This window comes from Balaenoptera borealis (genome assembly GCF_965194805.1).
Source record: "Balaenoptera borealis genome assembly, chromosome: 15".
In the NCBI taxonomy this organism is placed as follows: domain Eukaryota; kingdom Metazoa; phylum Chordata; class Mammalia; order Artiodactyla; family Balaenopteridae; genus Balaenoptera; species Balaenoptera borealis.
Window position 1 is genome coordinate 55793748 of NC_138871.1, and position 15560 is coordinate 55809307.

Here is a 15560-nt window from a genome sequence, read left to right on the forward strand (position 1 = left end):
TGAAACAATTCCCAGCAGTTGTTTCTTGCATATTGTGTTGGTTGTATGTGAGTTAGCAAATGAGTTAAATTGAGTGTTAAATGTGTGGGATTGTGCACCAAATGATTATAATATTGATTTTTAAAACCTAATCTAATACTTTTTTAATAGTTCATAAAATACCAACAGCAGTAAGATACGGTGTTTGTTTGGAGTTTCAAGTTTTTGAATTAAGAGGATAACACCAGAAAAATGTGGAGATGACTTTGGGGAGGGTTGGGATGAGGCCATTTGTTTGGTAGAGGCTGTTTATGGGTTTGCAGAGGGATGGATTTGGATCGGATGGTCTTATGAACGAGCTCCCAAGGGGAAAAATGATGAATCTCTTAAATTTAGATAAGCATCTTTTCACATTTAATTTTACATTTGAATTTTAGTCGATACAGTAACACCATGATTTTGCCGATACAACAAAACACACTTAGGAACTCTTTAAGGAAGGTTGAAACAGCTCTTTAACCGTTAAATATGTTGCCTAGTTTCTTCCTCACTCTGTATATACTCCTCACTTGCATGCTTATAAAATAATTTCACATCTCTGAAAGTTGCTGTCTAATTGTGCAGCTTTAATGTTGCCTGTACTGCCTAGAGGTATTGGTCTTTGGACGTCTTCCTAATTGGTTAGGACTGAGCATGTAAGTGATGATTTCTGCCTATGCAAAATTGCTGCCTCAGTATTCTACAGGCAGGACCAGCCTATTAGACAGCCTTCAGTCATAATTGAGTGTTGTAGGGCTTGCTATTAAAACTTTAAAAGCTTTCATTTTCTTTGCAATAGAAGAGGCTTTTTGGCAAGTAGATATTTAAAAACAATTTTTTTCTACTTTTTAAAATTTTATTTTATTTTTTGGCTGCGACACACGGCATGTGGAATCTTAGTTCCCTGACCAGGGATCAAACCCGTGCCCCCTGCAGTGGAAGCGTGGAGTCTTAACCGCTGGACCTCCAGGGAAGTCCCTGATAAACAATTTTAAAACATTGAAAAATTAAACTCGCTCCCCATATAAATAAGCTCATTTGTAAATGACATTTTGTAGACATGGAGATCAGAATAAAACACTTTTTTAATTTCAAGGGGTTAATTTTTGAGCTCAATCTGATCAGTGTTTAACTTGACTGCTATCCCACTTGTATGTTAGGTACCCTGTGAAGACAACAAGAAACTATGATATAATTTCACATCTGTTTTCAGCTGTTCACGTGGAGGTTGGTTGAGAGCAGAAGCTATGAACCCACCTCCCAATGCCTCGCCACGGACTAACCTACTGTGGTCATTGTCAAGGATGGGAATGCTGTTGGCACTGTCCACATCTCCTTATTTTGCTCCATGGCTGACTAGAGCTCCCAATTAAAAAAAAAATTCAGGTTGCTTTTTCTCAATTCCATCTAAAGCAGGCAGAAAAATAAAGCCAGTTCAAATGCTGTTCTGGAATATTAATAACTGATACATCATACCTTTGCAATATAATCAATATTACTAGTAAATTAGGTGACAGTGTGATAAGGACTCAGGGGGAGGGGTGTGGATGGATACTGCTTTTGGTGTCCCGTAAATCATGAACTGTCCAGAAGGCCAGCCCTGTATGGGAATATGATTTCGGTTCCAAGGTCCCATGCTCCCTTTGCATAGACATAAAATGATCTCTTCTCCTCTATCCTCCACTCTTTCACACACACATGCACCCATAGATGCAGGCTCTGGGGTGGTTAGATTCTTGGGTTGGTGTCTAACAGTATGACCTTGGGGAAATTATTTAAATTATCTGTGCCTCAGTTTCCCACATATAAATTTGGTACTTACCTCAGAGGGTAGTTGTGAGTGTGACTGCTTAATACTGTGTCTGGCATGTAGTAAGTGCTCAACAAATGTAGTAAAAGCTCAGTAAATGCGAGTTACTGTCATCACCATTGTTACCTTATTTTTGTTGCCATTTGATCCACTGGTGTGGGAAGATCCTTCCTGGCTGACAATATTCTTGGCTAATAAAAGTATTCCATATTATCTGTGTATGACCACCAGTTAAGATTTTATCAAGTTTATTTTCTATAGATAATATTATTAAAGTAGTATAAATAACATTTTTTGTTTCCTGTATGTTCGTGTGTATTTATAAAATTTTATTGAATATGCCTTTTAAACTGCCTATTTTCCCTTTTCCCCATTTGAGAATCACTGGTTTAGAATGTAGATTTGGAGTAATAATAAATTGTTTATTCAGTAATAAATACTTAAATTCATGATGTCTTTTACTGTATCACTTTTAATAGAGTGTTTAATTATTACCCTTTCCCCATTCTCTGTTAAAGATAGACTGTTATTTGGAAAGCTGCTTTGACGGTCTTAGTTTTGTGTAGGTTACACTGCTTTAATTTCTATAGAGCCATGAAGTTTTCTTTGGTAGCAGTGATTGTTGTGCTAAGTATTACATTTTCCCTGCAGTCCACCACTTTATTTAATATAATGATTTTGCTACCCTGGCACTTAAATCAGTAAATCAGAAGGATATTCCATATTTATCCATAATCACATACTTGTAAATATGATACTTAAAAAAAAAAAAAAAAAAAAAAGAAACTCCTGAGGGGTTTCTCCCTGGGAATCTGATGAGCTTTATTTTCTCCGAAAAATCAGTGTAAGAAAATATCTGCAAGATATGTAATCGTGCAAAATAAACGTGTTAGTGTGTAAGTTGAATGTTCCAGTTTGGCTGCTCTTCTTGTATGATCAGTCCTTTTTGGATTAGAAAGAGACATTGTTTTCAAGAAAGAATCTTTGCGGTATTAGAAGATTTTGATAATCATGAATCTTTTGAGTGTAATAAAATCTGGGAAAGTATGAATGTGGGTAGAGGTTACATACTTTTGGAAGGTCTTTATTTTTTTAAATTTTTCCTTATTTATATTTCTCTGAACTTGTCAACCTCTTTGAGATTAGTCACTAAATGTTATCCCTGAATGGAATCCACATTCTGTCAGTAACATCTGCATTTTCTCTGTGACTTAAAGAAGAAATTTCTCTGGTCTCTGATATCTTACAGTCAAATAAATCTTTATTTTTTCTTTTAGGTTTCTCATAAAGTATTAATATTTTCTGTAATATAGAATAAATTATTCATAGCTTTTTGTGTATAGTCATTTGGTGCTCATATTTAAAAGCTAGTTTTCAAAACACATTAAAATCAGTATGGTTCATATAAGAAAAGCTCTGTCACCTGCTCTTCTATTGTAGATGCTCTAACAACACTAAAAACAGCCTTGGATCTGGAGCAGATACCTTCTAGGGTAGCGGTGACCCGCCTTATTCAGGCATGTGCCTTGAAGGGTGATACAGAAAGCATACAAGACATTCAGAAGTTGGTAAATGGACTGGAAGATTCAATTGGACTTTCCCGTATGGTTTTCATCAATAACATTGCTTTGGCACAAATAAAGAAGTGAGTATTTTCGAGCTTTCTTTTTCTCCATTGGATACTGGAAGGAACGTTATCTCAAATCCCACCTTTTAAAAAACTAGGGTATTAGAAACCGTATCAACTACAGAGGAAGTATTGATGCCAGTTGCTGATTATTCTATAGCTATCAGGGAATAATTATATGTTAACAAACTATGTTTTAGCTTTATATTAAATCTTAAACAACATTTATCAAAATTTTCAAATTCATAAAACTTGCTTCACGGTTGGTAACTTTTCTCATTCATACATTCCAGGCCGTTGTTGAAACACTTGGTTGCAAAAGTGAAAAATAAGTTCATTTGAATGTCAGCAACACTTGAAGGTGACACTCTAACAGAACATAGTGAAAGGGAAAGCCCAGCAAGCTTGTTAAAAATACACATTTCCATCTTCCCCACCCTCCTACCCATCCACCCCTGTCAACACACATCCACACAAAGGGAGGTATTTAGAGATGATTCTCATGCCACCATTTCTAGATTCCTTGTTGAGAATCACTACTGTAGAAGTAAATAAGAACTAGATTTTTATTAACCTCACTAGCAAAGTTAAAGATTCATGGAGGGTAATTATGGAGTTGACATTTTTCATGCTTTTAGAAAAAAATGTTCTTTAGCAGTTAATCCTACATACATTTAATGGGTTGTGATATGAAAATGTCATGTTGGTTTTTACAGGGGTTTTTGTTCCTCTTTCTTTGGGCAGAGAAGAGGTTTTGTTTTGTTTTTCACCCTTTTAAAACTATTTCCCCAGATAGAACTTTAAACTTTTCCTTTAATAAGAAAATGTGATTATTTTAAGTTAGAAGATCCAGAAAATTATCCGAGTCTTTGTTGCTGCACACGGGCTTTCTCTAGTTGTGGCGAGCAGGGGCTACTCTTAATTGCAGTGCGCAGGCTTCTCATTGCGGTGGCTTCTCTTGTTGCGGAGCATGGGCTCTAGGCGCACGGGCTTCAGTAGTTATGTCACGCAGGCTTCAGTAGTTGTGGCTCACAGGCTCTAGAGCACAGTCTCAGTAGTTGTGGCGAACGGGCTTAGTTGCTCGGCGGCATGTGGGATCTTCCCAGCCCAGGGCTCGAACCCGTATCCCCTGCATTGGCAGGCAGATTCTTAACCACTGCGCCACCAGGAAGCCCCTGGATGAAGTTTTAAATGTTACCATATAAACGGAGTTTTATATGAGGCCGAGAATGTGTTTTTATTCACTATTAAATAATTCTCTAACTAAAACCTGTAAGAAAAATTTATTGTAATGGTGTACTCATTTTTAGAGAATTCTTGTTTTAGGTAATAATTCCAACATAAAATTGATTATTTGGATTTCGAGTGCCATATCATAACTAAAGTATCAATTAAAGAGCACCTTAACCAAAAAGATAGTCATAAAGATAAGTTTTTATCATAACTTGTTACATAAGGCCATGTAATTAATTTTTTAAAATGAAAAGTGTGAAGATACTTTTTTCTGAGAATTTTAGTATAAATTGAATATTTTTCAAATGTTATATATTACCTGACAAAAACAAATTGTAGTGACTGTGGGTTGAGAGACATGAAAATATACCTTTTGAAGACATCATCAGCATTTTTTTTTTTCATCAGCATTTTTAAGAATCCTGAGATGTAATACATTATCTTTACTTCATGCAGTAGTGACCAGTGCAGATTATAATGCCCGAGTTATATAGCATTTAAACAAGTTTTCATTTTACATCCAAACAGCTGCAGAATCAAATCTTTGAGATACAATAATTTTTTAAGTTACCGTCTTTAATTCTTACTCTATATAGTTGTTTGATCTTGTCTCTAGAGCAATTTTTTAAAATAAGCAGCTACTTCAGTTACTGTAGCATGAAGCACCCGGTGATTGCTTTTGCCACCTAAATGTGATTGGGTTCAACTTGCATAGTGTTTTTTATCTGGTTAATTGTAAATATATTTCCTTTTTTTCCTAAAGTGCTTGCATGTGTGAATCCCAAAGTACTCATACTGAAACTGCCTACAATATTAATACTAAAGCAAATATTTCCTTATAATTTATTTTACTTTCTTTTACAGCAATAACATAGATGGTGCAATAGAAAACATTGAAAATATGCTTACTTCAGGGAACCAAACCATGGAACCTCAGTACTTTGGCTTGGCATACTTATTCCGAAAAGTCATAGAGGAGCGGTTGGAACCAGCACTTGAAAAGAGTAAGTTAGCTGTTCTAGCCAAAGAACACAGAAGCACTTTTTCTCTCTAGTGAGTCTGGACTGACTTTCTTTGGTGGATGAGTTAGTTATACCACTGTTTAAATGAAAGATTTTTCTTACCTGTCATTTTTTTCAGTAAGCATCATGGCGGAGAGAATGGCCAATCAGTTTGCAATTTACAAACCTGTCACCGATCTTTTCCTTCAGCTTGTGGATTCAGGCAAGGTGGATGATGCCAGAGCTCTCCTACAGGTAATGACCCACCACACATGGAGCAGTGGGGCTTGTGGCTTGTGAGAAGTCAGTTGAGAAATTACTAGACTCAGGTGTGTGGTAGAATACCGGAAATGAAGTGTGGTGCTGCCTGCACATTTAAATTTGAACGTGAATCAAGGTTACATGACAGGGACTGGATTGTAAGTTACAGGTTGCTGGTTTTAAAGATGCCAAATCGGACTAGAAATGTCTTTAGCTTTGAGTGGGGGTGGGGGAAGACATGTTTTGCCAAAATGATTTAAAGACAAATGTTTCTGTGCAGACAGGTAATGCAAAGCAATTCCTTTGATTTCCTAGTTTAATTTCTCTAACGCTCTATAAATACCGTGCATCGCCATGGCAACACAGTTTGCAAACAAAAAGTAGGAAATGTTTGTTTTTCAAGTACAGCTTTTCTTGAATACTCAAACATTCTCAGTGCCTTATTCAAGATTTATTAAGAATTTGCTTTCTATTCACTTGTGTGTCACAGACACATTAAATGACAAATGCAGGTCTCTGTGGCCCGCACTCTCTCAGTTAAATTAGCAATCTTCAGGGAAGGAGACAACTGCATTCATGCCATTTTAACAGCACTAAATATAAAGCCGCGCGCCAAGTGCCGAGAGAACGGTGGGTGATCGTAGCTGCCACTGGTAATGTACACAAACAGGCACCGCCCGGGAGCCCCTTCCCAGCAGGTGGCAGTCAAACAGTCACCGTGATCCCGCCAGCGGCTGTGTTTGTATAGACTCCCTGTGTCAAATTGAGGCCTGGGACCAATTTCTGGTAGTAAATAGTATTATATTCACTTAACGTTTTTGCAAGCTGCGACACCTCTTAAGTAGTAGATAGGGAAGGTAAAACTGTACTCATTTGCTGGAGCTCTACTTTTGATCCTTAAAGTTCATGTAGTTTGACAGTAGAATCCAAGCCATTTTTTAAAGGAATTCCTGAGAAATTTCTGTGTTAACATTTTTGTAAAAAGTGTAAATTGACACTGCCTCTAAGGCTTTTTTACTTTTGTTCTGGGAGAGAGAGAAATGCTAGTTGAGAATTTTCTTGTTTGGTTTGGTATGTTTACCTTTTATCTTGAAAAGAATAAATTCTAATGCTTTATGTTTCTGTGTACAAACCTAAGTGTACCCACTCAGGGTATATGCATGTCTAGCTGGACGTGTGATAGTATTCATTCAGCTTTAACACATTATTGTGATAGCTCTTTAGGAAGCCACACTTGGTATTTCATTTACCAGCTTGGTGATCAAGGCTCTTCTTAGCGAGCAGTCCAGAGTGGGAGACAGTGGGGATGTGGCAGCCGCCTTCAGAGCTGCATGTACCCACAGTGGCCTGTCGAGGGCTCTTGGCGACAGCCGAGTGTTGCTGTAACAGCTGTCTTTTCATTTTTATCCCTTCAGTAGACTGAGGTTTCAGATGATAAACCCTTTACCCATTCTTTACCTGCTTGTCAAACAGTAAAAGATTATTCTTGCTGTAGTGAAAAATACTTTATTCACAGATGTCGAAAGCATCAGTTTATAGTGTAAATGTTCTGTGTGTCCCCAAAAGTTCTTTTTATACTAGTCATTTTAGTATTGACAGTGTTTTAAAGCTTTGAAAGAGCAATGTGCTTTTAGAAACTTAAGAGAATGACATCTGTGATGAGTGTAAACTAAAATAATGTCTTGCCATATTTGATTTTACTGTAGCATCTAAGATGGGATAGACACTTGATTTATCTGGTCTGTCATATAAACTTTTTTTTTTTTGAGTTTAACTTTTGTCTCTTTCTCAAGCACTGGCTGTCTATCGCAATGAAAGCCTTTTATAAAATAGAGAGATTGAAATCAGTCCTTTTGTATGCATAAGTGTAGGTAATTATACTTTAAAGAGAACTTGCTTTGTACATTTTAATTTTTATAAAGAAACGAGCAGTTATCTCCCTGACACCTTATTAAATGTATAATTAACCTTATGATCCCTAGCTCACTTGTGAATGCTTGGCAGTATAATTGGAGGGGAATAGTGTTTCTTTTTTCCCTCTTTCTTTGCAGTCCTAAACCTCATTCTGTGGTTATGGAAGCGTTGGTTGAATTTTTCCCTTTGCTTTTTAAACAGACCTTATACTTGCAGCGCCAAGGACAACATGCACGAAAGCCTGGCCTAGCTTGCACTTGTTTTCTTTTTTCTTGCCTTAAAAAACATTGGTCGACTGTTAGACCTTCCTGTTGGTAATGATACATTACTGTATTATTGTGAACTTTCTTAACTGGAAATATTCACCTTTGTCTGCTTGTTTATCAAAAACCTTCACTTACCAAATAATGTTTCAATTTTTAGAGATGTGGTGCAATTGCTGAACAAACCCCAATTTTCTTGGTGTTCTGTATTAGGAATTCTCGGAGACCCGGAAAGGTACGGTGCTATTGTACTTGCTGACAAATCAATAATGCTATGAGCTAGTCTTGTTTAAAGGTATTGAGTATCATGTAAGAGCTTATCAGTTCAGGACCTTTTCTAAAAATACTATAGAGATTGAACACTTGCTGGCCTGTGCTTGTTTACTTCTTTAGATGTTGATGCAGAGTCAGTTCTGGCTCCTTGGTTGTATTGGAAATGCAAAACAAGTTCATGCAGTGAATTCTCTATCCTTGTAGTTATGCATTGAGCCCCAAGGAAGGGCCCTTAGAAATGTAAGAAACAAATCCCGTAGCTTGGGTCACTGGGTAAGTTTCACAGTGCAGAGCACTGCTGAGGGAGACACCTACTGCAGAGTGTCTCCTGTCAGGTGGCTCAGGTGGAAACCATGAGGTAGATGAACCCGTTAGCTTTAAAACTGGTATGTGCCACAGATTCATGTTCTCAGTTTGTACAGTTACCTTATTTACACTAAAAGGTATGTGTGTATGTGTGAAACAGAGCCAAGTCTTATTTTTGATGTTTAAAAAAAAAAAAAAGAATAAAAGCATATTTCAAAAATTTTTTTTAGATTCGATTTTACATGGTGAGTGGGTACCAGAAACCCTGTTCTTAGTTTATTTGGGCATATTATGAAGTTTTAAACTGGGCACCAATTGTAATGTTTGTTTTATGTGAAGCATTTAGGTTGTTTCCAACTCTGGGAGGTCTAGTTTTCCTTAATTTTCACATACTTCCCCCACACATACACACACTTTAAAAAAAATTTTACCTAATTGCACTTTTTATCTCTGACTCATGTATTTATTTACAACAAACATCATTTAGAAAATATTTAGTTGTCCTTTTTTTCCTTTCAAAGAGACTGTATAAAATGGTGTAGTATTTGCAGATAACCTACCACACATCACCTGTATACTTTAAATCATCTCTAGATTACTTGTAATACCCAATACAGTGTGAATGCTATGTAAATATTTGTAGCAAATTCAATGTTTGCCTTTTTGGACTTTCTGGATTTTTTTTTTTTTTTTTTTTTTTTTTTTGGTCCGTGGTTGGTTGAATCCACAGATTCAGAACCCACTGGATACAGGGGGCCGACTGTACTAAGATATACAAAAGGGAAAATAGTCCATTAAATTGAATAGGCAGTTCTGTTGTGCTATTGTCAGGTTTTTTGGGTATAATGTCCATATATCAGTGTTTTATTTCACTGTTCTTTTGAGTCATGGTAATGTTACCTATATTTAATTTTCTAGGCACCAACTGTGAAGTCTTTGTTAGAACTGATTCCTGAATTAACTGAAAAGGAAGAAGCATACACTTCCATCATGAAAAGCTATGGTAATAAGTTTAATCTGACTTCATTATTTAAGTGATTTAAATATTTGTAGTATAGTCAACTAAGTCTTCAGCTCAAAGGTAATAATCCTAAATATCAGAGAATTGCTTATGGTACAAAATTTATTTAGTCTTAGGATATGTTTTAAAACTATTTAAGAAAAATACGAAATTATTCATATAGTGTTAACGTAAGGTATCTCTGAGCATCTTTTGAGGGGCCCTGATTTGTTGAGTAAGATCCCAGCTTCCTGGAAGGACTTGGAAGTCCACTTGGGTGTACACATTGGGAACCAATCCAGTCTCTCCAAGATGTTATGGAAAAACCTGAACGAACTTTTTGGCCAACCCAATACAATGTAAAATGGGTACATATTTGAGACTGCCACTTGACTTGCTTTCATAGTGGGTGATGCTGAATGAGAGGCGTGGGGAAGAAAGGGCGGAGCTTGCCTGTTTACTCCTTCAGTGGCCTACCTACTCCTTTGAAATAACAAACACCTTAATTAAAAAGTGAGCCCCAAGGTTTTAGCTACAGTCACAACTGAAATTCTAGTCTTTTAAGCAGTTTCCTCCCTGATTGCCAGGCAATCACACATGAAAGGGAACCAGTCTAAAGTGTCCTCAGTAATAAAGATGAATGTTAGGATTTGTAAATTATGATCCCCTGTCCATCTGACACCCACTGATTTGCTCACTTGAGTCAATGGGTAAATAAAGAGTTGCTTTGTCGATTTTATTGTTGGCAGGACACCAGACTGAGCAATCAGAATTCTCCATTTTTCTACCCTTATGAATGGGACATGATATATTTCAAAATACTGCTATAATCATAAAGTTTCTTAAAGTTTCGTTTGAGGAATTGGCAGATATTAAATAATAACTAAGATGAAGTAGTGTAAAACGGCGTAAAATTACTATTAAATTGTGTAATCCCACTTGGGAATTGGGAGAGAGAAGAGCAGGGAAATCAGGAAGTTTTAGTAAAAGGGAAAATATTAAAATTTTTGCGAATCAGCCACAAGTAGAAAGCCAGCTAAACTTAGCCCCTAGGCTACTTCATCATCCAATTAAGTGAAATATTAGTGTAATTTGTATAGATGTATGTAGATTTTTTAATGTATATTAATGTATATAAAATTTTTTTTGGTCATTGTAGCTAACTGTATTCCTCATTTGCTTATTTTGCTTATTAGGATAAGAGAATATATGGAAAGTCTTTTGGTGTTGTTTAGCTGCTGATCTTGATGTTGGTGTAGACACAGACTTCCACATAATTTATTTTACACACTCCTCTCCACAGAAGTCCCTGGATTAGCTTAATTTCAAAGTGTGGTTTTAAGCAGAAGAAGGTTGAATGGTGTGTGCTTACTTTGTGATTGAAGACTTCAGTTTGTGGTCACTTTAACTAGCATGGGTCTTTAAAATAGCTGTATTTGTCATTTTCCTTCTCTTTCATAGCGGGTGATGCTGAATGAGAGGTGTGGGGAAGGAAGGGCGGAGCTTGTAGATTATGAATGCTGAAGGTAGTTAAGTATCCGTTTGCTTTGGGATAAAGGGATCCAGGAGTCCCTGAATGGCTAAGTGTTTTGGGAAAAGAAGAAGATAGGTTGGCTTTATCTGTGATTAATATGTTTTTCTCTAGTCTTGGACAGTGATGTCGCATCTGCTAAAGCACTATATGAAAATTTGACTGCGAAGGATGTAAAATTGAATGATCTGTTTCTAAAGCGTTACGCAGTTTTGCTGAAGAATGCTGGAGAGTCTGTCCCTTTCACTGAACCCCCTGTGAGTATTTCTTAATTAAGAGGGGGAAAAAAGTACCTCTAAAGATTTGTGTGTGCTTCATAATAATGTATAAAAAATAAGTTGAATACTTAATTATATGAGGATTAAATCTCTGTGAAGGATCCGCCAGAGAGGGCTTCGGGAACTGAACAGTCATGCCATGGGTTTGGCTGCAGGAGAACATAGCCCTCTGGGGCTGAGGTTTAAAATACAAGGTCAGTCTCAGACCTTCAACTGTAGGTATGAATTTATCAAACGTCCTTGGGGCAGTTCCCTCTTCATTTCAACTTGAAATAGGGTTTAATGGCCTGTATTTCAATAGCTAAGCATATTATGTCACTGTTAATTACTTGTTCATTTCCATTTTAAGTAAGTTGGGTTTTCTTTTATTTATTTATTTATTTATTTATGACTGTGTTGAGTCTTCGTTTCTGTGCGAGGGCTTTCTCTAGTTGCAGCGAGCGGGGGTCACTCTTCATCGCGGTGCGCGGACCTCTCACTATCGTGGCCTCTCTTGTTGCGGAGCACAGGCTCCAGACGCGCAGGCTCAGTAATTGTGGCTCACGGGCCCAGTTGCTCCGTGGCATGTGGGATCTTTCCAGACCAGGGCTCGAACCCGTGTCCCCTGCATTGGCAGGCAGATTCTCAACCACTGCGCCACCAGGGAAGCCCAGTTGGGTTTTCTTTATCTAGGATTTTTTTTTAATTGAAATATAATTGACAACATTATATTAGTTACAGCTATACAACATAATAACTCGATATTTGTATATATAGCAGAATGATCACCACAATAAGCCCAGTTAACATCTGCCACCATGCATAGTCACAAAAGAAAAATTTTTTTCTTGGGATAAAAACTTTCAAGATCTGCTCTCCCAGCTGTTTTCAAATATACAATCCAGTATTATTAACCATAGTCACCGTGCTGTACATTGTATCCCCTTGACTTACCCATTTTATAACTGGAAATTTGTGCTGTTTGAACCCCTTTACCCATCTTCCTCCTCCTCAAACCTGCCCCCACCGGCCTCAGGCAACCACTGATCTGTTCTCTGTATCCATGAGCTCAGTTCTGTTTGTTTGTGTTTTTCAGATTCCAGATGTAAGTGAGATCATACAGTGTTTATCTTCTTCTGTCTGACATATTTCACTTAGCATAATACCATCAAGGTCCATCCATGTTGCAGATGACAAGATTTCATTTTTTTTACGGCTGGATAATATTCCTCTGTGTGTGTGTGTGTGTGTGTGTGACATTTTCTTTATCCTTCATCCATCGATGGACATTTAGATTGTTTCCATGTCTTGGCTATTGTAAATGCTGCAGTGAGCCTGGGGGAGCATATATCTTTTTTGAATTAGTGTTTTCATTTTCTTTGGATGAATACCCAAAAGTGGAATTGCTAGATCATATGTTAGTTTTATTTTTAATTTTTCGAGGAACCTCCATACTGTTCTCCGTAGTGGCTGCACCCTTTACATTCCCACCAACAGTGCACAAGGGCTCCTTTTTCTCCATATCTTCGCCAACATTTGTTATTCCTAGTCTTTTTGATAATAGATATTCTAACAGGTGTGAAGTGATATCTCACTGTGTTTTTTATTTGTATTTCCCTGATTATCAGTGATGTTGAGCAACTTTTCGTGTACCTGTTGGCCATCTGTAGTTCCTCTTTGGCCACATGTCTGTTCAGTTCCCCTGTTGCTATTGAGTTACATAAATTCTTTGTATATTTTGACTATTAACCCCTTATCAGCTATATATGTTTACAAATATTTTCTCCCATTCAGTAGGTTGCCTAGGAAATTTTGTTTTACTTTGCTTTGTTTAATAAGAGAAATCATGCGTGCAAAATTCCTTTTTATTGTTTCATTGAACTGAAAGTCACTAAAACATGTTTATTTCAAACCCCTCGACCTTGCATACCCAGGTGTAAGTACCTGCATGCACTTGCCCATGCACACACCCAGCAGAGGCTCCTGGTGCCTTAGTTAATTCTCAGTTGGGGGCCCTTGAACTGGTGATTTCGTGAAACAGAGGAGTGCTGAAGCTTGAGGAGACGGCAGCTGCTGTGGGCCCAGCAGTCTTTGCTACCAGTTTGCAGTACTTTATGTTTTTAAGCTTTGTACCATCACCTCTTGCTGGTAACTTTTACCTGTAACTTCCCTCCCTTTTTTTTTTTCTCTACAGGAAAGCTTTGAATTTTATGCAAAGCAGCTAAAGGAGTCAAAGGAAAACCCTTTGTGAAGCAAGCCGGCACTACTTTGTTTTGTGTGTATTTGTGATTCTGTGTCTAAAATGTTACTTTTTAAATGTATTTGAGAGGACAAAATAAACAAATGAAAAGTTACTTTGTTTATGTACTTTTATTTATTCATAATATATGATAATCAACATCTTATTGACAATAACTGTGTATACTAAGTCACTAGACTTCTTTGGGTTTTGCCTACAGTGTAGGTCTGTGGCATTTTCCTTGAGGCTCCTGGTGTAAAAAGCCATAGTTTTTCAAGGTTCTTCTCCCATTTGACTTTTCAGATTCCCAGCTCTGATTTCATTTATTATTTTCATAAAAAGATTGTTCCTTTAGTTAAGACTTGCTTGTCAGTATTGTTTATCTGAAAAATTTTGGAGCTGGACAAAATGATGCCTAGTGGGCTTTCTAATGCTTAATATTCTATGAAGTAACAATTCTTTATTACTGTAAAGCCCTGCGTGCTTTTCCAGTTTTGTAAAATGTTGGCACCAGAAGGCATCCCAGGAGTCATCAAATCCAGCGCTCTTCATTTCCCAGTGAGAAGCTACGACTCAAAGAGACTTGTTTGGTCAGGGTGCTCCCTCCATGCCTTCCCTTCTACCACGGAGGCTCCCACAAACCTCTGTTCACTGGAGTCTCCAAAACTGCATCTGAGTGTGAGTTTGATCATGAAGTAAGGGCAATGCATTTCCTTCGTCTTGGTTTCAGGTCTTCATCAGCACAAGCTACACCCTACACTGGACTTGTTACTTCATACCGCATATCAGTGAATATGTGAGTAAGCATATGAAGGAGTGAAACCTCTGTTTGTATTCAGTTTTATCAAAGTTATCCTCAAATTGGCCTTCATGCCTGTTAATATCTATACTGTAAATAGTTACTATGAAAGAATTTAAGATGGGTAGTCAAGACAGTTTACCATCTTAATGTAATGTTAACCTATTTGGGGATTATATTATTTAAAAAGTTGAAAATGCGTTGTTGAGAGTTATCCCCACTTTGGTGTATCCCTTGTTCATTTGAAATCGGTGATTAGCTACTGTTTTGGTTTCAGTGAGGTTACTTGGTTCCCACCATTTACGTGAAGGGAGACCTTGCCTTGGGGAGTAAGCCAGCCTCACACTGTATGCCGCTAACCTGTGTCTTGTGGGATCAACCATTCTGCATCTACAGCCTGCAGATGGCATGAGAGGGAGGGTTGATGGAGGGAAGCCAAAAAATAAATGTCATCGTGGCATCAACCATGAGTTAGACCTAAGGAATAGGGCTCGGCCAGTGCCGAGTCCCAGCCTAGAAGACTTAGTAAAGCTTTCCTTTGTGTACTCCTCAGGTAGGTGCAGGACCTGTACGTGTTGTTTTGACACTACCTGATTTACCATGAACCTCACTCCATTAGGGCTTCCACTGAAGCAGGCTTTATATTTTGTAGTTATGCCAACCATAAGATAGTTGAGCTAAATTTTATTGATAGTCATTGAATTAGGTCTCTAAGATGAGGAACAACCTTGGGGCATAATCTGGACTTCCCAGTTATCTTTAGGGAAGCTCAGAGTACAATCTCATTTGCATGAAGTGACTCCAAGCCAGCCTTGTATACGGACTCTGGTAAAATGTGGGTCTAGTGCAGAGGAAATAGATATAAATCCCTCGATGAGCTTTCTACTGCTTAATAACATTTCTAGCATTCTGAACAGCAGGCTGGACCATTCAATATATTACATACATTAAAGAACTATCAAGTCATGCATCTGTAACACTGTATTGGCTTCCTGTTTTGAATGTAAATATTTAACATGTAATCATTG

General features: G+C 37.4%; 1 protein-coding gene across 1 annotated transcript in view; it reads left to right on the top strand.

Annotated features, from left to right (window-relative positions):
* LRPPRC (leucine rich pentatricopeptide repeat containing) overlaps positions 1 to 13848 on the top strand; it is a 111258-nt gene extending 97410 nt beyond the window's left edge. Inside the window, exons 32-38 of the mRNA XM_082357991.1 lie at positions 3269 to 3473; positions 5553 to 5692; positions 5829 to 5944; positions 8288 to 8362; positions 9625 to 9709; positions 11352 to 11494; positions 13689 to 13848. Coding sequence (XP_082214117.1) covers positions 3269 to 3473; positions 5553 to 5692; positions 5829 to 5944; positions 8288 to 8362; positions 9625 to 9709; positions 11352 to 11494; positions 13689 to 13745 — 821 coding nt within the window. The 3' untranslated portion in view covers positions 13746 to 13848. The remainder of the gene's footprint in view (positions 1 to 3268; positions 3474 to 5552; positions 5693 to 5828; positions 5945 to 8287; positions 8363 to 9624; positions 9710 to 11351; positions 11495 to 13688) is intronic.
* The last annotated feature ends 1712 nt before the right edge of the window (positions 13849 to 15560 follow it).